This window comes from Desmodus rotundus, chromosome 9, assembly GCF_022682495.2.
Source record: "Desmodus rotundus isolate HL8 chromosome 9, HLdesRot8A.1, whole genome shotgun sequence".
Classification (NCBI taxonomy): Eukaryota; Metazoa; Chordata; class Mammalia; order Chiroptera; family Phyllostomidae; genus Desmodus; species Desmodus rotundus.
Genome location: NC_071395.1, coordinates 39,084,486 through 39,105,903, shown reverse-complemented (window position 1 = coordinate 39,105,903; position 21,418 = coordinate 39,084,486). Strand labels below are relative to the sequence as shown.

The following is a 21,418-nucleotide window of genomic DNA, read 5'->3' as shown; positions in this document are numbered from 1 at the left end:
GGGCGTCACGAGCGGCGGGTGCGCGGACCAATGGGCGGTAGACCCCGCCTTCCACGGGAGGGAACTGTCGGGCGCGGTGACGTCATCGCAGGTCGGCCCGGCGGAGGACAGCGGTTGCGCGGGGCTGTGGGTGGTGAAGAGCGTGCTCTGTTCGAGGTCGGCGGGTGTGTGTGTATGTGTGTCAGTGGCGGGTGGGGGGACTTGGGGGAATCTGGGAGGAAGTTTGGGGACCCCCCTTGGCATGACCGAGCAGGAGAAGGGTCTGGGCCCAGGCCTGCGAGGGGCGTGGCAGGCACCTGGGCGCCTGAGCAGGGACATTACGAGTTTGGACCCTTGGAGGGGTCTATGATGGGGCTTGTCGGAGTCTGCTTTGGAGGTTATGAGAAGGTTGGAAGCGAAGGACAATGGAGAAGAGAGATTGGCCCTTTACGGAGACCCGTTTGAGATGGGGGAGACAGGGGTGGGGGACCTTTGAGGGGAGGGAAGAGGTTAGTCTTGCTAGGACGGTGAAAGTCAGGGGTAGGCAAGAATGGGTAAGGGGCTTGCAAGAGCTTGGAAGCCATTGTTCAGTTCTTGGGCACTTCAAGATTGGAGGGAGCAAACCGCTGTGGAGGGTGTTAAGAGACTGGCTCAGGTGTGAGAGGAATGGGTAAAGGCGAAGAGGGGTTGAAGAGGAGGGGTTGAGCTTTGCCGATAGGCAGGGAGTTGGGAGTGTGTTGAGGCTAGAACTAGGAAGTTGGGCAGAGAATGAGGGATTTTGGAGTTTGGGGGTGTGAAGTATGTGGGGGATCTTCAGGAATGTGAGGGGTTCTGGGAGAAGCCTAGGAGGGAAAGGCAGAGAAAAGCTGGGGCAGTGTGTGAGGTCCCAGATGTAGGGGGGCTGGTGGGAGTTATGGGGGCAAGGTAGCATAATGGGGCCAACTTCGACCTTTGGGTTGTTCGGTGTATAAATGGAATGAGACATGAAAGCACCTGGATTGCCAATGCAAGTGCCCTTCCCAAGGACCATGGAACTTCAGCTTGGAGTGATGTGAAACCTATTTTTGGTGAGCAAGTTGCCTTGTTTACTAGGAATAATGGCTATCATCTCACTCTTTCTTCCCTATTACCCTGTTTCCTCCAGGGTCACTGGAAGGGGACTTCCTGAGGTCCTGTCCCCAGGCTGCAGTGACTGAGTTTTCACTGGAGCAGAAGGTGCTGGAAGGCAGACGGCCACCATGTCCACATTCAGGCAGGAAGACGTGGAAGACCATTATGAGATGGGGGAGGAGTTGGGCAGGTGAGCAAGACCCTCTGACAAGGCTCCAGGGTGGGAAAAAGCCACTTCAAGGTTTTTGGGACAGTGTCTCCCCTCCTGTTCTTTGTCGTACTGTCCAAGGAGTGAGTCAGAGTATGTGCTGGTGGAATGAGTATGGGTGTTGGAATGAGACATTCCAGCTGAGACTTCATGCTGTGACATCCTTTGTGCGTTTTCTTTGGGGAGAAACATAGTTGAGCACATATGGCACCTAACACGGTGTCTGGCATTTATAGGCATTGGCCGGTTTTGTTGGTAAAGATCTATTCTCTTTTATCCTCTCTTATGAGAGGCACTTGAATCTCCCCAGCTTTTGATATTTCCCCCTGTCTGGGCCCACATTCCTGCCAATTGTGTAGCATTCTTATGGGAGAGAGGGGAGGTTTCCCTTGCCAGCCAGGCAGCTGGTTTCCTGAGAAACCTCCCCAGACCAGGCCAACCAGGCACCATCGTGGTTTGTTTTTTTTTTTTTTTTGCGGAGCCTGAAACCTTATTTGGTGAGTTTGCTGCTGGCTGGGCCCCATGATGTCACCAGAAGGGAATGTAAATAACTGAGCCCTGCATCAGGCCTTTGCTGAGAGAGTGTTTTAGGCTCCTTTGGGATTCTGAAGTCTCTCCTTTAGGAATTTCCTGTTTAGAATGGTAGCAAATACAGGGCCCCCTCAACCCCCAAATCTCAAACTTTGTTGTTGAAAATGTATGAGGATCTCTTGCTGAGGGTAGTTTGGCAAAAATCAGCAAAATGTCTTATATATATTACCTTTAATTCACCAATGCCACTGTTAGGAATTAATTCACTGGGAATACATACACACATGGACCAATGACCTAGGAGCAGGGATGGTTGCAGTAAAGAGTTTACATGAGTGGCCCTGGCTGGGTAGCTCAGTTGGTTAGAGCTTCTCCCCAACACGCCAAGCGAGGTTGCACGTTCGATCTTCAGTCAGGGCACATACAAGAAGCAACCAATGAATGTGTAAATAAGTGGAACAACGAATTGATGTTTCTCTCTCTCTCAAAAAAAAAATCAATCAACTAAAAAAAGAAATAGCCCTGGCTCGTGTGGTTCAGTGGTTGAGTGTGGGTCTGCAAACTGAAAGGTCTCAATTTCTGCTCAGGGCACATGCCTGGGTTTCGGGCCAGGCTCCCAGTGGGGGGCATACAAGAGACAACAGACCCATGATTCTCTCACACATGATATTTCTCTCCCTCTCTCCCTCCCTTCCCCTCTATCTAAAATAAATAAAATATTTTAAACAAGTAATCAGGAAAAATAGTTTAAAAAGTTCTTTTAAAAGATTTTATTTATTTATTTTTAGAGAAAGGGGAAGGGAGGGAGAAAGAGAAGGAGAGAAACATCAATGTGGGGTTGCCTCTCATGCACATCCTACTGGGGACCTGGCCCGCAACCCAGGCATGTGCCCCGACTGGGAATCGAACCTTTGGTTCACAGGCCCTCGCTCAATCCACTGAGCCACACCGGCCAGGAGTTTTAAAAAATTTTAAGCAAAAGATGGGAAGCCTCTTCAGTGGTCATTACAGCACCCTGCATCTGTGGGTGGAATATTACACAGCTGTTAAAACTGCCAGGCAACTTGTATAATGTGAGCCACATAGGAAATTTATTGAAATTTAATTGAAAAGTTAAAAGCAGTGTCAATTTTAATAATTTTAATGATATATTTTATTTAACCTGGTAGATGAACTACTATTTTGTTTGTAATCACTATAAAATTATTAGTGAAATAATTTCACTTTTTTCTTTTTTTAAAATATATTTTATTGATTATGCTATTACAGTTGTCCCATTTCCTCTCTTCACTCCACTCCATCCTGCACACCCCCTCCCTCCCACATTCCCCCCCTATAGTTCATGTCCATGGGTCATACTGATAAGTTCTTTGGCTTCTACATTTCCTATACTATTCTTACCCTTTCCCCTGTCTGTTTTGTACCTACCATTTATGCTACTTATTTGCTGTACCTTTCCCCCCTCTTTCCCCCTCCCACTCCCCTGTTGATAACCCCCCGTGTGATCTCCATTTCTGTTGTTCTGTTCCTGTTCTAGTTATTTGCTTAGTTTGCTTTTGTTTTTATTTTAGGTGTGGTTGTTAATAACTGTGAGTTTGCTGTCATTTTTACTGTTCATATTTTTTACCCTCTTTTTCTTAGATAAATTCCTTTAACATTTCATATAATAAGGGCTTGGTGATGATGAACTCCTTAACTTGACCTTGTCTGAGAGGCACTTTATCTGCCCTTCCTTTCTAAATGATAGCTTTGCTGGATGGAGCAATCTTGGATGTAGGTCCTTGCCTTTCATGACTTGGAATACTTCTTTCCAGCCCCTTCTTGCCTGTAATGTCTCTTTTGGGAAATCAGCTGACAGTCTTATGGGAACTCCTTTGTAGGTAACTGTGTCATTTTCTCTTGCCACTTCTAAGATTCTCTCCTTCTCTTTAATCTTGGGTAATGTAATTATGATGTGCCTTGGTGTGTTTCTCCTTGGGTCCAGCTTCTTTGGGACTCTCTGAGCTTCTTGGACTTCCTAGAAGTCTGTTTCCTTTGCCATATTGGGGAAGTTCTCCTTCATTATGTTTTCAAATAAGTTTTCAATTTTTTGCTCTTCCTCTTCTCCTTCTGGTGTCCCTCTAATTCGGATGTTGGAACGTTTAAAGATGTCCTGGAGGTTCCTAATTTTTTTTGAATTCTTGTTTCTTCATTCCTCTCCTCATTTTTTGGAATTCTTCGTTCTTTTCTGGTTGGATGTTTCTTTTTTCCTTCTGGTTCACACCGTTGATTTGAGTTCTAGTTTCCTTCCCATCACTATTGGTTTCCTGTACATTTTCCTTTGTTTCACTGACCATAGCCTTCATTTTTTTCTAATTTGTGACCAAATTCAACCAATTTTGTGAGCTTCCTGATTACCAGTGTTTTGAACTGTGCATCTGATAGGTTGGCTATCTCTTCCTCGCTTAGTTGTATTTTTTCTGGAGCTTTGATCTGTTCTTTCATTTGGGCCATTTTTTTGGTCTCAGTGCACCTGTTACGTAAGGGACGGGTCCTTAGGTGTTCACCGGGACAGGATAATGCTTGTCCCTGCGCTGTGACGCTATACGTGGGGGAGGGTCCTGAGAGGGAGCAATGGCGCTTGCTCCATTCTCTGCCGGTTTTCAGTCACTTCCCCCTCTATCCACAAGCAAATTGGGCCCTTCTGGTGCTGGTTCCCAGGTGGGTGGGCTTGTGCACGCTCTAGGCCCCTGTGGGTCTCTCCAAGGAACTCTCCTGTGAGGCTGGGAGTTTCTCCTGCTGCCGCCTCAACCCCCATGGGTGTTTTCAATCAGAGGTTTGAGGCTTTATTTCCCTGCGCTGGGACTCTGGGTTGCGCGGTCTATCACTGGGTCCACCAGCTGCAGCCTGGATCACTCTGCTCCACAATCCACCACCTTGCTGGGTCCGCCAGTCCCCGCCTTGCCTCGAGTCCTCTCTGCCCGGCTGCCCATCTCTGCCCCTCCTACTGGTCTGGATGAATGTTTCTTTAACTCCTTGGTTGTCGGACTTCCATACAGTTCAATTTTCTGTCAGTTCTGGCTGTTTTATTCTTTTTAAATTGTTGTCCTTCTTTTGGTTGTGTGAGGAGGCACAGTGTGTCTACCTACGCCTCCATCATGGCCAGAAGCCCTATTTTATCACTTTTCTTAATTTGAGGTCTTTGAAATCTGGTGTGTACTGTGTACTCATAGCACATCTCAGTTTGGACATGCCCGACAGCTGTCACGTGTTCACTGACTGCTACCTTGGACAGCACTGCTCAGTGTGTGGTCTGGAACATTCTCAGAGATACATGAAGTAAAAGATTAATGTTACAGAACACTGTGCTTACTGTGTTGCAGTTTGTATAAACTGTAGATGTCTTTTGGACATCTGTGTTCTACAGTGTTTTTTTTTTCTTAAGTTTTTTTTTTAAAGATTTTATTTATTTATTTTTAGACAGAGGGGAAGGGAGGGAGAAAGAGAGAGAGAGAAACATCAATGTGTGGGCTGCCTCTCCCACACCCTCTTACCAAGGGCCTATCCCGAAACCCAGGCATGTGCCCTGACTGGGAATCGAACTGGTGAGCCTTTGTTTTGCAGGACAGCACTCAATCCACTGAGCCACATCAGCCAGGGCTAGAGTGTCTTTCTGTTACTTCTAGTCATCTACTAAAGGACCTACAAATCAGGTGCTGTTATTATCCCCATTTTAGATAAAGAAACTGACACAGAGAAGGGAAGCAGCTTGCTCAAGGCCTCACAGACTATGTTTATTGATTTTAGAGAGAGAGGAAGGGAGAGAGAGACACATCAATTGGTTGCCTCTCACATGCACCCTGACCAGGGGTTGAACCTGCAACCTAGGTATGTGCTTTGACCAGGAATTGAACCCCGAACTTTTGGTGTACGGGGCAGTGCTCCCACCACCTGAGCTGCATGTGCCAGGGCTGCCACAAAGACTACATGACCAAGCAGGATTCAGATCTTGAGACCGACCCTCACTGGCTCCAGACTGCAGCTATGCTGGAGCCAGAGGTGGGTGTCTGGCTTCTACCTGCCCGGCAGCCACCTCCACCCGAGGTCCTCGTAATGGACCCATCAGACATCCAAATGAAGATGACCCTGTGTGTTGGGAAGTGAGTGTGTCCTCATGCCCCAAACACCGCCCTCCTGCCGGTGTTCAGTTTCCGACTCTGAGGCTGGCCACCATCATAAGCTGTCTGTTTCAGAGGCGGGAATGGCACTGGAATTCAATTTCAAGCAGATCTGTGTCTTTCCCAAGTCTAGTTATTGACTGTCTTCAGGGAGTTAGCTGTAGGAATCTCTGCAGTGAGAGGGACTGTGAGTAAAGCAGGCCCACATTTTCCTGTCCCAGGAGTCGTGGGGCTTAATGAACGAGGAGGGAGTTTCTTGTGTGTGAGGGGGTTCTTTCTTCCTAATTCAAGTTCACATCAAATGGTCTCAGGAAACAAATTAATTTGTGCATTGATGAGTGTGTAGACTTCTACCCTGGCGTCCAGGTCGTGGAGTGGTGTGTGCATCTGTATTAGTCAGCTCAGGCTGCCATGCAAAGTGGGTACCGTGCAGACTGGGTAGCTGAAAACAGATTTATCATCTCCCAGTTCTGGAGGCTGGAAGTCTGAGATCAAGGTATCATCAGGGTTGGTTCCCTTTGAGGCCTATCCTCTTATCTTTTAGATGGCTGTCCTTTCCCTGTGTGTGTCTGTTTCCTAATCTTTTCCTATGTGTGTCTGTTTCCTAATCTCTTTCCCTGTGGTGTCTGTTTTCTAATCTCTTTCCCTATGTGTGTCTGTTTCCTAATCCCTTTCCCTGTGTGTGTCTGTTTCCTAATCTCTTTCCCTGTGTGTGTCTGTAAAGAACATTTTATTTATTTGTTTTTAGAGAAAGGGGAAGGGAAGGAGCAAGAGAGGGAGAGAAACATCAATGTGTGGTTGCCTCTCATGCGCCCCCTACTGGGGACCTGGCCTGCAACCCAGGCATGTGCCCTGACTGGGAATCGAACTGGCGACCCTTCAGAGGCTGGCATTCAGACCACTGAACCACACCAGCCAGGGCTCTTATTTATTTATTTACTTACTTACTTAGTTACTTACTTTTAGAAAGAGGGGAGGGAGGGAGAAAGAGAGGGAAAGAAACATGGATGTGTGAGAGAAACATCTACTGCTTGCCTCTCACATGTCCCCAACTAGGACCTAGCCCACAACCCAGGCATGTTCCCTGACTGGGAATCAAACCAGTGGCCCTTTGGTTCGCAGGCCGGCACTCAATCCACTGAGCCACACCAGCCAGGGCTGGATTTTTTTTTTTAAAGATGCCATAGCAGCTTCTTTTCACATGTTCCTGTGAGCTCTGCCTTTGTTGTCTTTTTTGTTAGTTCAGCTTGGAATAAAGCTAAAGGGAAAAAACCTTTGTATTTGAAAATTAGGCCACATGTCCAGTGCTTAGCCCAGGATCCCCAGTATGTGGTGGACATTTGGCATTCCCTCTAATTATCATCAGCGTATCGTTGTGGGATGGAATGTGGGCCTGGAAGAATGAGCTCGGATGTTGGTAGAGGGGAGGGGGAAGGCATTTCAGGTGGGAGGCAGGAGCATAGGTAGCCAGGGGACTGTTATGGTGGATTCAGGGGGGGCATGACCTAATCAGGGACACTTTACCTGTCTCATCTGACCTGTGCGCTTGACTTTTGCATTAGTGTTTGAGCTTCCTGTTGCTGCTGTAACAAACTACTACAATTTAGTGGCTTAGACGAATACATGTTAATTTTCTTAAAGGCTTGGTAATCAGGAGTGGAAATGGATCTGCAGGGCTGGTTCCTGTGGGGGCTGCAAGGAGAATCGTTTCCGGCCTTTTCCAGCTTCTAGAGGCTCTGCATCCCTGGCTTGTGGCCCCTTCCTCTGTCCTCACAGCCAGCAGCACCGCCTTTTCCATCCCGCTGACTCTGATCCTCCTGCCTCCTCTTAAGAAGACCCTACGAGGACACTGGGCCCCTCTGGTAATCAGGATCACCCCCATTTCAGGGACCTTAAGTCCACCTGCAAAGTCGCTTTTGCCACATGAGGACACATTCACAGGGTCTGTGGATTAGGATGTGGACATCTGTGGAGGGGTCCCCATCTGCCCACCTTGAACTTCATCCGTCTTCTGACCACCTGAATGTGTGCAAAGCATGTCTGTGATGGCCCACTCTGGGCACTTTTGTTCCTTGATGCTGGTGAGGACCGTGGCTTGGGTGCTTGCCAGCTGCAGCTAGTCCTCGCACCATAGGTAGGTCCGCCTCCTCGGAAGACTCGGCTGGTCCTCCCCACTGCCTCGACTTTTCTGAAAGCCCTGCTGGGTTGGCAGGGATGCCCTTCACTCATGTGTCTGTCACTGTCCTGTCCTTCCTGTACTGCCACCGACTTCCGAGATCCTTCCTATCCCTAAGGCCCGTCTCCACCTACGTGCTCTTCCTGTATGTCCCCGAGATGTCTGTTCTTCCTTGACCTCTGGTGGGGCCTTGTTCAAACTTCCTGCCTGGAAGTTGTGCTTTCTGTCTTGGACTTGATCTCTCCATTTAGGTGCACATCCATATAACCTCTTGTGGGCCACACCTATCCCTAACTCAGTAGTGTAGCCTGTCTGTGAGTCTGGAATGCTTTTTTAATTATTTTAAAGATTTTATTTATTTACTTGTAGAGAGAGGGAAGGGAAGGAGAAAGAGAGGGAAAGAAAGGTCAGTGTATGAGACAAACATTGGTTGCCTCTCACACGCCCCAAACTGGGGACCCGGCCCGCAAGGCAGGCATGTGCCCTGATCTGGAATCGAACCTGTGACCTTTTGGATTGCGGGCCAGCACCCAATCCACTGAGCCACACCAGCCAGTTAATTGTTTAAAGGGTTGTAAGAACACACAGGGATTGTAACAGCGACCACGTGCCTATATAGCTCAAAATATTTACTGTCTGTCATGTATCAGTCAACTTCTGAGTTAAAGCAAGTTAATATAACTAAGTTCCTGGATAGCAAAAGAGTTTAGACATTGGATAGCTCTCTGGAGTGCAGTACATAGAATTCCTCTCTTTTAAATAACAGCTGTCTTGAGAGATAATCCACATACAGTACAGTTTACTCATTTAAAGTGTACAATTTCATGGTCTTTAGGATATTCATAGGGCTCTGCACCAATCACCACTGTTTTCAGAACGTTCCAGCTCCCTAGAAGAAACACTGTCCCCATTAGCAATCACCTCCAGCCCCCTCCCCCAGCCCCTGACAGCCGCAGGCTGTGGTTCCTGTCTCTGGGGATGTGCCTGTTCTGGACGGTTCACATACATGGAACCACGCACTCTGTGGCCTTTTGCGTCTGGCGTCTCTCACGGAGTGTCATGATTTCAAGGGTCATCCATGTTGTAACGAGTGTCGCAGCCTCACTCTTTTCAAGATCATGTGATGTCCCCTGTACGGAGGGACCACATTCACTCATGCGCCGACGGACGGACATTTGGGTTGTTTCAACCTTTGGGCTGTTGGGACTCATGATGCGTCGAACACTTGTGTGCGGGTTTCTGTGTGGACACACGTTTTCATTTCCCTCAGATGCACACTGGGGGGCAGTGCTGCGTTAGGTGGTAGCTCTGTGTTAACTTTCGGGGGCCCCCACACCCGCCAGACGGTTCCTCAGCAGCTGCCCCATTTTTTATCCCCATCCCAGCCGTGTGTGAAGGTTCTTTTTTTCACATCCTTCCTCTTCTGTCTGGTTTTGAAAATGTGTGTGTGCCTTTCTTTCACTCTGCCTGTTGAATAAGGAGCTCTTTTTTTTTTTAACCCCCAAGGACATGCTTATTGATTTTAGAGAAACATGAGGTGAGAGAGAAACATCGATTTGTTGCCTCTTATATGTGCTCTGACTGACCGGGAATTGAACCCATAACCTTTTATTTATTTTTAAGATTTTATTTATTTATTTTTAAGGGAGAGAAACATCATTGTGTGGTTGCCTCTCGAGTGCCCCCTACTGGGGACCTGGCCCGCAACCCAGGCATGTGCCCTGACTGGGAATCGAACTGGCGACCATTTGGTTTGCAGCTCGTGCTCAATCCACTGGTCAGGGCTTGAACCCACAACCTTTTGGTGTATGATTTGATGCTCAATCAACTGAGCCACCTAGCCAGGGCAAGAAACTCGTTTGAAGTCAGTGGCTTTCTTTTTTCTTAGATTTTTTAAAAAAAATGATGAAATACACTGTAAAAAGTTGAATCAGTATAGAATTGTATGAAATGAATAAGAACCCCTCTTTGCTGCGCCTGTTTCCTCAATCCCAGATGCATATTGTTACAGCTTAGTGTATGTCCTTCAGGCCTTTTTTCCTACATATGTGTATGTAGGTGTATCTATTTATGGACACAATATATACCTTTTTTAAACAAAAAGATATTCTTTGTGTCATTCTGCAGCTTGCTTTTTCACTGAGCTTAGAGAGTTGTCGTCATTCATTTTCATGATCGTGTAAAATTCCACTAGATTTATTTCCATGATGGATTCCAGTCCCTTCTTGGTAAACACTGAGCTGTTTTTGTTTGTTCATTGTTGCAAAATGCTGGGCAGCCATTGTGTCAGCGCTGCTCCGCACTCACATAGCGGCATACCCACCGGGTGCATCTTGGATGCAGTGGGGGTGGTACATCTGTGTGGCGCAGGGAGCTGGGGGAATGATGGTGGCCGGCCTAGGTCCCTCTCGGTGCTCTGATCACCTTCCACCCCCTCTGCCCCTGCAGTGGCCAGTTTGCGATTGTGCGGAAATGCCGGCAGAAGGGTACTGGGAAAGAATACGCAGCCAAGTTCATTAAGAAGCGCCGCCTGTCGTCCAGCCGGCGGGGGGTCAGCCGGGAGGAGATCGAGCGGGAGGTGAACATCCTGCGGGAGATCAGGCACCCCAACATCATCACCCTGCACGACATCTTTGAGAACAAGACTGACGTGGTGCTCATCCTGGAGCTGGTCTCCGGTGGGGAGCTCTTTGATTTCCTGGCTGAGAAGGAGTCGCTGACGGAGGACGAGGCCACGCAGTTCCTTAAGCAGATCTTGGATGGAGTCCACTACCTGCACTCCAAGCGCATCGCCCACTTTGACCTCAAGGTAAGCCCCGCTGGGAACCTCAGGGCGGAGCCGGGGACCAGCCAAGCAGGCTGGTGCAGGTGAGGATGGGGGCCCAAGAGAGGCTTCTGCTTTTGTGGCCCCAGAATGCCATGCCCTGGATGCACTGATGCTCTGGGAGTTGAGGAACAGACTTGTTCAGGCCTGGCCCCCTGGGATGGCATCAGCCTGCCCACACCCCATGGTTTGGGAGTGGGTGCTGCCTAGGGAAATTCCATATGCTGTTCCTGGAGATACCAGGCCATCAGAAGCAGCAGATCCCCCTCGCACCACCCCGCTCTCCCCCTCCCCCAGCCGGAAAACATCATGCTCCTGGACAAGAACGTGCCCAATCCGCGGATCAAGCTCATTGACTTTGGCATCGCTCATAAGATTGAGGCTGGGAACGAGTTCAAGAACATCTTTGGCACCCCAGAGTTTGTAGGTAAGGCCCTGTCTGGTGGGTTTAGGTAGGGGGCATTCCAGGGTTTCTAGCAGTGTAGGGCAAGTCAGGCCCAGCTCCTGGATGCCTGACTCACTGCCCTCAGCTGTGCTGGCATCGGGCAAGGGAAAGCTCAAGACCTGGGGTTGGTGCTGTCACCATCCCAGCCCTCCTGCCCCAGGGCTGGCCTTGCCTATGTGTGCGTGTGTTCATCCGAGTGACCACAGTTATCTTCCGGGGGCAGGGGCCGGGCAGGCGCTGTGCTGCTGCTCTTGGCTAAGTCCCCAGTGTGGCCTTAGATGCAACCAGCTTCTGACCTTGTGCCTCCTGTCTCCTCAGCACCTGAGATTGTCAACTATGAACCCCTGGGACTGGAGGCGGACATGTGGTAAGTCAGGGGTAGCTTTGGGGACCCAGGGCTGCCCAGTTCTGAGTCCAGTGTATGTACCTGCTTCTCAGGAAATCCATCCCCTGGTCATCCCCGGGAGTTGCCGCCTCGGGTGTAGCACATCCCATGGTGGTGTGCTGTGGGGCATGGGCAGGACAGCAGATTGCAGCCCACGGGCCAGAGCAGACCTAGGAGCTGGGAGTGGTGGCCGTGTTTCTTCCAAGAGGTGCTCAAAGCAAAACACACAAATACACAACAGACCGTTAGCGGCCCGTAAAGCCGGAAGTAATCGCTGTCTGACCCTGTGTAAAAAGAGTTTGCCAGCCCTGCGGGCCCCGTAGTGAATCCCAGACCTGCAGGGTCTGTGGGGCCATAGTGCCCTCTGCCCTGCCCCCGTTCTGGCTCCTTTGAGCCTTGACAGGAGGGTGTGGCCAGATGTGTTTGGGTTTTTTTTTTAAAGATTTTATTTATTTATTTTTTAGACAGAGGGGGAGTGGGGAGAAAGAGAGGGAGAGAAACATCCATGTGTGAGAGAAACATCAATTGGTTGCCTCTCGCATTCTCCCCAACCAACTGGGGACTTGGCCCGCAACCCAGGTATGTGCCCTGACTGGGAATCGAACCAGCGACCTTTCAGTTTGTGGGATGTGACACTGACCACACCACTCAAGGCAAGAGATGTTTAAATACCCAGTGTTGAGACCCCCAGGGCAGGAGAAGGTGAGCGGGGCTGACACACCTGCTGCTCTCCTGGCCTGAGAGCCTTGGGTGTGTAGCTTCCGCACGCGGGCTTGGGCCCCCGCTCTGTGGAGGAGTCAGGGTGCTGCACCCACGGCCAAGCTGACCTTCCTCTTGTGTTCTCTTCCAGGAGCATCGGCGTCATCACCTACATCCTGTGAGTACCCAGTCAGCTGTTCCTTTTGCCCGGCCCAGGGCCCTGCCTAGTCAGGAACGCGGGCAGGGAGGGCAGCTTTCGCGCAGGAACAGTGACCAGGAGTGTGGGACCCCCGCACTCAGACCAGTCAAGGTGCTCAGTGAGCTCTGGGTGGACGGATGAATGAGCGAACGAGTGAGTGAGTGAGTTTGTATAGCGGAGACAGTGTGGTTCCTGTCTCCGGCTTCTGGATAGTTCAGGAGGCATGGCACCCTCCTAGGGGTAACGTGGGACCCTGTGCCAGGCCAGGATGTGTACCCCCCTTAGTTCGCCGGCCTGCAGCTGGCCCCTCTCTCTGTGTGAAAAGAGGACTTGACCTTGATTTGGACTGTGCCTCATCTGTTCCTGCGTCAGGTGTGCTCCCTCCTTTCTTCACTGCCTTGCCTACCGAATGGGTGTTGCGATCTGAGACCCGAAGGTTTGGAGAGATGGGTTTTTAATAGTTTTAGGGGGTTTTTACATTTTGGAATAAATTTAGATCCTCAGAAGAGTGGCAGAAACAGCATAGAGCTCCGTGGCCCCGTGAGCGTGTTGTACAAACAGCATCTGTCAACACCGAGGAATTAACTTTCAACGCGGGCAAGCACAGGGAGTCCCCAAGTTGTTCGGAGGCCACCAGTCTTTCCCCCACGTCGTCTTTCTGGGCCAGGACCCCAGCCGGCGTCACTCATTGCGCTTAGTCTCCTCCTGTCCAGGATGGTTCCTTTGTCTTTCCTTGTCTGTCACAACCTGGATGCTCTTTTTAACTTTTAAATTTAAAAAAAAAAAAAAATTACAGTTGATATACAGTGTTGTGTTAGTTTCAGATATACAGGCCGGTAATTAATTAGACATTTATATAACCTGCAAAGTGATCCTCCCAGTACACGTAGTACCCATCTGACACCACACACAGTGTCTACGGTATTATTGAGTGTGGTCCCTGTGCTGCACCTTCCATCCCCATGACCGTTCCGTAACTGCCATTCTGTCCTTCTTAATCCCCTCACCTTTCCACCCAGCCTCCCATTTGGAAACTGTCAAAATGTTCTCTTTATCTATGAGTCTGTGTCTGTTCTGCTTGTCTGTTTATTTTGTTTTTTTAGATTCCACATAAAGTGAAATCATCTGGCATTTGTCTTTTTCTGTCTGACTTATTTTACTCTGCACAGTACCCTCTAGGTCTCTCCGTGTTGCAGATGGCAAGATTTTGTTCTTTTTTATGGCTGAATTCTATTCCATTGTGTATATGCACCACTTCCTTGTCTATTTATCTATTGATGGACACTTAGTTTGCTTCCATAGCTTGGCTATTGTAAATAATGCTGCAATAAACACGGATGTATATGTCTTTTTGATTTAGCATTTTTGGTTTCTTCAGAAAAATACCCAGAAGTAGAATTGATGGGTCCTTCTTTGTCTCTCGTTGTAGCCTTAGTTTTAAAGTCTGTTTTGTCTGGAGTAAGTATTGCTCCCCAGCCTTTTGTGTGGTTTCATTTTCGTGAAATATTTTTTCCATTCCTTTCAGGCTGTGCGTGTCTTTCAATACGAAGTTATTCGTCTCTTGTAGACACCATATGTGAGGGTCAGCCACTGTATGTCTTTTGATTGGAGCATTTAATCCATTTGCATTTAAAGTAATTGTTAATAGGTATTTATTACCATTTTATTATTTATTTTTTTGAATTAAAATTTTAAAAAATGTATTGATTTTAGAAGGAAGAGAGAGAGAAATATCAATTTGTTGTTCCACTTATTTATGCATTCATTGGTTGATTCTTATTTGTGCCCGGACCAGGGATCAAACTCACAACCTCGGCATCAGGATGATATGCAAACCCACTGAGCTATCCAGCCAGGATCTTACTGTTCATATTTTTGATCTTTTTTCATCTTCTTAAAGAAGACCCTTTAACATTTCTTGTAATACTGGTTTGGTGGTGATGAACTCCCTTAGCTTTTTCTTGTCTGGGAAGCTCTTCATCTGGTCTTTGATTCTAAGCCATAGTTTTGCTGGGTAGAGTAATCTTGGTTGTAGGTTCTTGCTTTTCATCACTTTGAATATTTCATGCCAGTCCCTCTGGCTGACACAGTTTCTGTTGAGAAATCAGCTGGAAGTTTCATGGGAGTTCCCTTGCAGGTAACTGCTTTTCTCTTGCTGCCTTTAAGATTCTCTTTTTGTCTTTAACCTGTGGCATTTTAATTATGATGTGTGTTGGTGTGGACCTCTTTGGGCTCATCTTGTTTGGGACTCTCTGCACTTCCTGAACTTGCACGTCTATTTCCTTCACCAGGTTAGGGAAGTTTTCTGTCGTTTTTTCAAATAGGTTTTCAGTTTCTTGCTCTCTCCTCCTAATGGCACCCCCATGATGTGAATGTGGGTACACTTGAAGTTGAATGTAGACATTCTTGAATAGTGCAGGTCGGGGATGTTTTAGAACGTCCTTCATTATGTCTGAGCTTTGCTCATGATTCGATGGGCTGTACCTTTCTGCCCTGGGGAGAGAAACATAGTTCCTTTTCTCTGCTACTCTCCTCTCAATGCTTCTGTCCCTGCTGGCCACCAGTGTGTGCAGGTTTCTCCCCACACCAAGCAATTGTCTGTGCCACCAGCTGGGTGTCCTGCCTGAACATATCGTTAGATCCCGCGGGTTAAGTGCTCAGACCCACGAGACTGTCCTGTGTTCAGATACCAGTTGCAAGTCCAGCTTGCTGTCTACCCTTCTGACCCACTGACTGTAAATTGGAGGTTTCCCGCAACCCCCACCTCGGGTGTGATAATTCACTAGAACTCAGGGAAACACTGACTTAGGTTTACCAGCTTATCACAAAGGAGATGATAAAGGGCGCAGATGAACAGCAGGTGAAGGGTGTGTGGGTCAAGGGCTGGGAAGGGGCTGAGTGCCGGGGGGTTTGTCTCTCTGGAGTTTGGGGAGCACTCCCCTCCTTGCTTGTGGATCCGCTCACCCACCTGGAAGCCCTACTTTAGGGACTTTTATGGAGATCCCATCACGTAGGCATGATTGATTAAATCTTTGATCATCGCTAATTAACTCAACGTCTGGTCCCTCTCCTCTCCCTGGAGACCAGCGGTGAGGGTAAAGGTTCCAACCCCCTTTTCCACTGCTGGTTCCCTAGGCCACCAGCCCCCTATCCTTAGGGGCTTTCCAGAAGTCACCTCCCTTGCATAAACTCTGAGGTCGGAAGGGGCTTGTTATGAATTGTAAAGGATGCTGCTTTTATTCTTTGGAGCCATTTCAAGAACAGAGGACAAGAATATTACAACAAAAGATGCTCTTACCTTTTTAGCTCTTGTTTTAGGAAATTTCAAGGGTTTGGGGAACCATGTGCCGAAGGACCGGGTTGAAGACCAAATAAATATTTCCCACCATAAGTCACAGTGTCAAGTGCTCAGAGCCCCATAGGGGTGGGGGCGTGACCCACTCGGTGCAGAGTGTGAGGGCGGCAGGCGACATGGGTGTCAGGCGACACGGGTGTCATCACCAGTGAGGCTCACCTTGACTGCGTGCGGGGTGGCATCAGCCAGGATTCCCCTGGAAAGTGGTCGGTGTTTCCTCTGGAATCACTAAATGTTCTGGGGGAGATGCTCTGAGACTGTGCGTGTACGTAGACACTGAGTTTTCACGAGGATTTTTGCCCACTGGTTTTAGTGCTTATCTAGCTGAGTGATGACTGCTCATTGCCTTCTGTTGGTAGCCGGTGGGTGGCTGGTTGGAGGCTCCAGGGGAATGCTTGCATCAGGTGGTTGGGCCCAGAGTCCACCCTCCTCAGCGTCTGGCCCCTTTGTGGGCTCCGCAGAGTTTGGTGGTAGCCCAGGCGGCAGCCTGGTGATGGAGAGAGCACAGGGGACACTGAGCTCCACGTTTGTCTTCCAGTCTGAGTGGCGCATCCCCATTCCTGGGTGAGACCAAGCAGGAGACCCTGACCAACATCTCCGCCGTGAACTACGACTTCGACGAGGAGTACTTCAGCAACACCAGCGAGCTGGCCAAGGACTTTATCCGCCGGCTGCTTGTCAAGGACCCCAAGTAAGCACAGGCCGGGCAGAGGGGTCAGGGGGCAACCCTGCAGGGAAAGCTGAATGAGTCTCTCTGGAATGGGTGGTGTGGCTGAGAAGACAGCCCTGCAAGCCACCACCTCCCCATTGCTAGCCTCCACTTTGATTCAGAGATAGTAATAAATGGCTTATGTTGGCCCACACTGTGTAAGAAACTTTTAATTTGTTGCCAACTTTTTTTAAAATTGATTTTAGAGAGAGAGAGGAAGGAAGAGAGAGAGTGGGAAAACAATGATTTATTGCTCCACTCATTTACGTATTCACTGGTTGATTCTTGAATGCGCCCTGACCGAGGATTGAACCCGCAACCTTGCTGTGTCTGGATGACGCGCTGACCAACTGAGCTACTCAGCCAGGGCTGTTGCCGACTTTAAAAATTGGGATTTTATATAAAATTCCAGATTGCTACTTTTTTTTTTTTTTGAAAAAAATTCTGAGTCCTAGCATCTCAGAGCCTCTGTGCATGGGGAGGTGCCCTCTGGGCCACAGCCCTCCCACTGTGTGTGCTAGCCATTGTTTTTTTAAAAAGATTTTATTTATTTATTTTTAGAGAGAGGGGAAGGGAGGGAGAAAGGGAGAGAAACATCAGTGCAGGAGAGAAATTTTGATCCGTTGCCTCCTAAGTGCCCCAGCTGGGGGCCAAACCTGCAACCCAGGCATGTGCCCTGACTGGGAATGGAACCAGTGACCTTGTGGGTGGTGGGCCAGTGTTCTAACCAACTGAACCACACTGGTGTTGCCCGCCTGGCTCCTCCTGTGGGTGCCCAAGTTGTTTGACCCAGCATTAGATCTTGACTGGTAACAAGACCTCTCAGGGAACATGGGAACCCCAGAGCCTGTGCCCCCAGAGGTGCCTTGTGGTTGGCTGAGCAGAGTGGACATTCTGGATTGTATGTGTCATTTCAGGTCATTTCAGGGACTTGCTTCCAGGCTGGAGGGTGGCTTTAGAGGCCGGGGTCCTCAGGGGCAGGTTTCTGAGCCAGCCCTTGGTGGGGTGCTGAGAGCGGAACTGTGGCAGGGAGAGCCTGGAAAACCCCTTCCCTGCCCTCTGCTCCGTCTTGGGGAGGGTGTTGCAGGTGGCACACATGTGACTAACCAGGGCTTGCCTTGGGCGGGGGGGCTCTTTCAGGAGGAGAATGACTATCTCCCAGAGCCTGGAGCACTCCTGGATCAAGGTGAGGTGGGGTGCTGCTCCCACTGAGGGATGGTAGTGTGACAAGCCCTCCGCATCCAGGGACGGTCCCCAGAGCTATGGGCCTGGGCGGAGGGGAGGGGTGCTCCCTGAGATGGTGTTGGGGCCCTCTGACTGAGGCACCCCGGAGCCCTTGGTCCTCTGTGTGTGCAGCCGGGCTCCATCTCACAGGAACTTTCAGAAGGGGTCGCCTCTAGGCCAGAGTTGGCAGCCTTCTTTACTTGTGTTTTATTTTTATTTATTTATTTGCTTATTGATTTATTTTAAAGATTTTATTTATTTTTAGAGAGAGGGGAAGGGAGGGAGAAAGAGCGGGAGAGAAATATCAGCATGAGAGATGTCAATCAGTTGCCTCGTGCACACCCCCTACTGGGGACCTGGCCTGCAACCCAGGCATGTGTCCTGACTGGGAATCGAACCAGTGACATTTGGTTTCACAGAACATTTCCTAACCCACTGAGCCATACTGGTCAGGGGGGCAGCCTTCTTTAAAGGGTCAGTCAGTCAATATTCCTGGCTCTGTGGTCCCTGGCATCAATACTCAGCTCTGCCTTTGTAGCAGCGAAACACCAGGACCATCGTATGCAAATGGGCACGTGTGTGCCAATAAAACTTTACTTACAAAAAGCAAATGGAGGGCTGGATATGGCCCTCGGTGGTACACCACCTGCCCACTGTTCCAGGCTGTGTCCTCTCCTGCAGGCGATCCGGCGGCGGAATGTACGGCGGGAAGACAGCGGCCGCAAGCCAGAGCGGCGGCGCCTGAAGACGGCCCGTCTCAAGGAGTACACCATCAAGTCCCACTCGAGCATGCCCCCCAACAATACCTACATCAACTTCGAGCGTTTCTCCAAGGTGCTGGAGGAGGTGGCAGCGGCCGAGGAGGGCCTGCGCGGGCTGGAGCACAGCCGGCGGCAGTTCCACGAGGACATTGAGGCGCTGACAGCCATCTATGAGGAGAAGGAGGCCTGGTACAGGGAGGAGAACGAGAGCATTGGCCAAGACCTCCGACGGCTGCGGCAGGAGCTGCACAAGACCGAGGCGCTCCAACGACAGGCCCAGGAGGAGGCCAAGGGCGCCCTGCTGGGGGCCAGTGGGCTCAAGCGCCGCTTCAGCCGCCTGGAGAACCGCTATGAGGCCCTGGCTAAGCAGGTGGCCTCTGAGATGCGGTTTGTGCAGGATCTAGTGCGTGCCCTGGAGCAGGAGAAGCTTCAGGGGGTGGAATGCGGCCTCCGCTAGGGCCACCTGGGGTGGGTTGGCCCAGAGGGTTCCAGTGGTGGGTGTCCCCTTGTCAGCCCTGGGGCCAGGTCCCTCTGTCACCCTTACCTGGCCCTAGAGAGTTCCCGGACTGGGGCTGAGGTGGGAAGAGGCTGGACTGGGACATGCTCCCTGGGGCCCAGGGATTCCCTGCTGAGGGGAGGGGCTTGGCAGGACCTGGGCCTCCTCTGCACAGCCTGTCTTCCCTCTGGCTCAGCCTCCTCTCATTCTCTCAACAGTGGTGACTGGTGGGGGGTGGGGGGTGCTTCTGGGGTAGTGTTACCCTCGGAACTCTGTGAGCTCTCTGCAAGGGGTTGGTACCTCCAAGATGGAACTGGCTACGGTGGACACAGATGCTTCATGCCCAGCCCAGGGGCAGGGCGGTGGCCTTCGTGTCTTGGGTCAGGGGGCTGAAGGGCGGTCATAGAACTTGGAGCAGGGCCTGGGTAGCACTTTCAGGCCCTCCCTGCCCATCCAGGCACATGCAGCCTCAGGGAGGGTTTCTGAGGGCCCTGCATGCCCCAGGGCTTGGAATTGGAGGGGCCTCTGCTGGACACTGGCCCCTCCTCTTCTAGAGATGGAGGTGGCTCCTGCAGGGTCAGTGGTGGAGGGGGCCTCTGAGCCCTGCTCTCCCCAGTTCCTTGCTAGGGCACCCTAGGCCCTGACTGGGCACCACAGCCAGAGGCAAGGAGATGACCCAGCCCTCAAGGAGGTGTCAGTCTGGAGGTAGTATCGGGGAAGGGAGGGCCTGGGGCTGAGCATGTTGCCAGGACACAGTAAAGGAAACATCTGCAAAAGCTGAATCTCTGTCTCTTTCCTGAGGCCTAGGAAGTCCTTGGGCACCGAGTGAAACAGGTCTGCAGGGGGCTGGGGGCTGGGGACAGGAGGAAAGAGCCACCATCTACCCGCACCCCTCCCCAGCGGGGCAGGCTGTGGAGCCATCTCCTCTCTGCTCCCTCATGATGCCAGGTGCATCTCATGACACACAGTCCCTGAAGTGCCAAGGCCACCAGTGGGGTCCCTCCCCTGCCTTGGTATCTGGCTCTGCCCCTCCAGCCCCTCCCTCACTTCCTTCTCCAGTGCTGCCTTTTGAAATGTTAGGGCTCCAGCTTCCCTTGGTGGGGACTACATGGAGTAGTCACAAAAGGCTCATGGGCCCAGCATCCTCCTCCCCAGAGAGCCCCCAAGACTCCATGCTGCCGGGTGCAGGGAGAAGTCCATTTGACTGACTGCCTCTGCTGGTTCCCACGGGCATGTGGCTAGAAATCCTGGATTAGGGGGTGCAAAGGGGGTTGCAGTGGGCAGTGCTGCCGTGTGCCACTAGGGGCTGCCCTTGAGCAGGATCTTGTACCACCTGAGCCAAGTGCACTAAGGTTCAGGCTTCAGCAAAATGTGGGTCCCTTATCAGGTGGCCACACTGAGCCGGGAGTTCTCTGCTGCAGGTTAGGTTAAGTGAGTGACACCTGTATAGATCCTTTGACCCCAGCCCGGCCAGGTGCAGGAAGGAACCAGGCAGGTGAGACTTGTATTCCTGCTGAGGCTGCTGGCCAGGGCTCCCCCCACCAGGACGCTGCCAAGGCTGAGGCACTGGTGTAGGGTTCTTAAATTAACATTGTTTGCAGGTCTGTCTCCTGGGGCTGGGGTGGGACCCCCGTACCTCCTCCACAAGCTCTGTTGCATAGTGTATACCATCTCTGCAAGTTTATGCCTGCCACGAGCGAAGGGAAATAAAGCCCTAATTCTGACATCCAGCTGTAGTCTGTGCTTGGGCACGGTGGGGCAGCCTGCCTTGGGTCACCTGATGCTGTGGCCTGTCCGGGCTCTGTGTCTCTCCCCCGTCTGCTGCCTGCCCCGGTGCTCCTTGGGAGAAGGAGGGCAACCCTGGGGTGTGACATCAGAGGCTGCCCCAGTCTTGGGGCTCAGCTGGACTGTTTGTTGCAGTGAGATGGAAGTAGCTGGAGTGCGCTCAGAGGGGTTTCTGTCCTTCACACCTGAGACGCTGCACTGTGAGGCCACCTGTGGGCCCCCTGCCATGCTCCGGGCCCCATGTACAGGCCCAGCTCAGAGGCCTCCCTGGCCCGGAAGGGACGCATGGGTGGTGTCCTTGCTGGTCCCGCTGCTGCTCACACAGCCTCTGGGTATGAAATGTGGCTCGAGGGAGGGGCCTTCTGACCCTTAAAT

General features: G+C 50.8%; 1 protein-coding gene across 3 annotated transcripts; it reads left to right on the top strand.

Annotated features, from left to right (window-relative positions):
• The first annotated feature begins 72 nt into the window (after positions 1-72).
• DAPK3 (death associated protein kinase 3) lies at positions 73-21,403 on the top strand. 3 transcript variants are annotated; one of them, XM_024569096.4, is made up of 9 exons: positions 73-156; positions 1,124-1,279; positions 10,610-10,970; positions 11,283-11,412; positions 11,749-11,797; positions 12,666-12,692; positions 16,607-16,759; positions 17,918-17,963; positions 18,683-21,402. In XM_024569096.4, exons 2-9 carry the CDS (start codon positions 1,218-1,220, stop codon positions 19,217-19,219), a joined length of 1,365 nt encoding a protein of 454 aa, XP_024424864.1. In that variant the 5' UTR covers positions 73-156; positions 1,124-1,217; the 3' UTR covers positions 19,220-21,402. The 3 variants fall into 3 exon arrangements, with proteins under 3 accessions (XP_024424864.1, XP_024424865.1, XP_045058569.1); XM_024569097.4 differs by having other exon boundaries at positions 84-164; positions 18,683-21,403; XM_045202634.3 differs by having other exon boundaries at positions 95-172; positions 18,683-21,403.
• The last annotated feature ends 15 nt before the right edge of the window (positions 21,404-21,418 follow it).

Coding starts and splice junctions, on each gene's coding strand:
- DAPK3 (XM_024569097.4), top strand. CDS start 1,218: ATGTCCACATTCAGGCAGGAAGACGTGGAAGACCATTATGAGATGGGG. Junction 1,280..10,609: donor ATGGGGGAGGAGTTGGGCAG/GTGAGCAAGACC, acceptor CTGCCCCTGCAG/TGGCCAGTTTGCGATTGTGC. Junction 16,760..17,917: donor CTGCTTGTCAAGGACCCCAA/GTAAGCACAGGC, acceptor GGGCTCTTTCAG/GAGGAGAATGACTATCTCCC.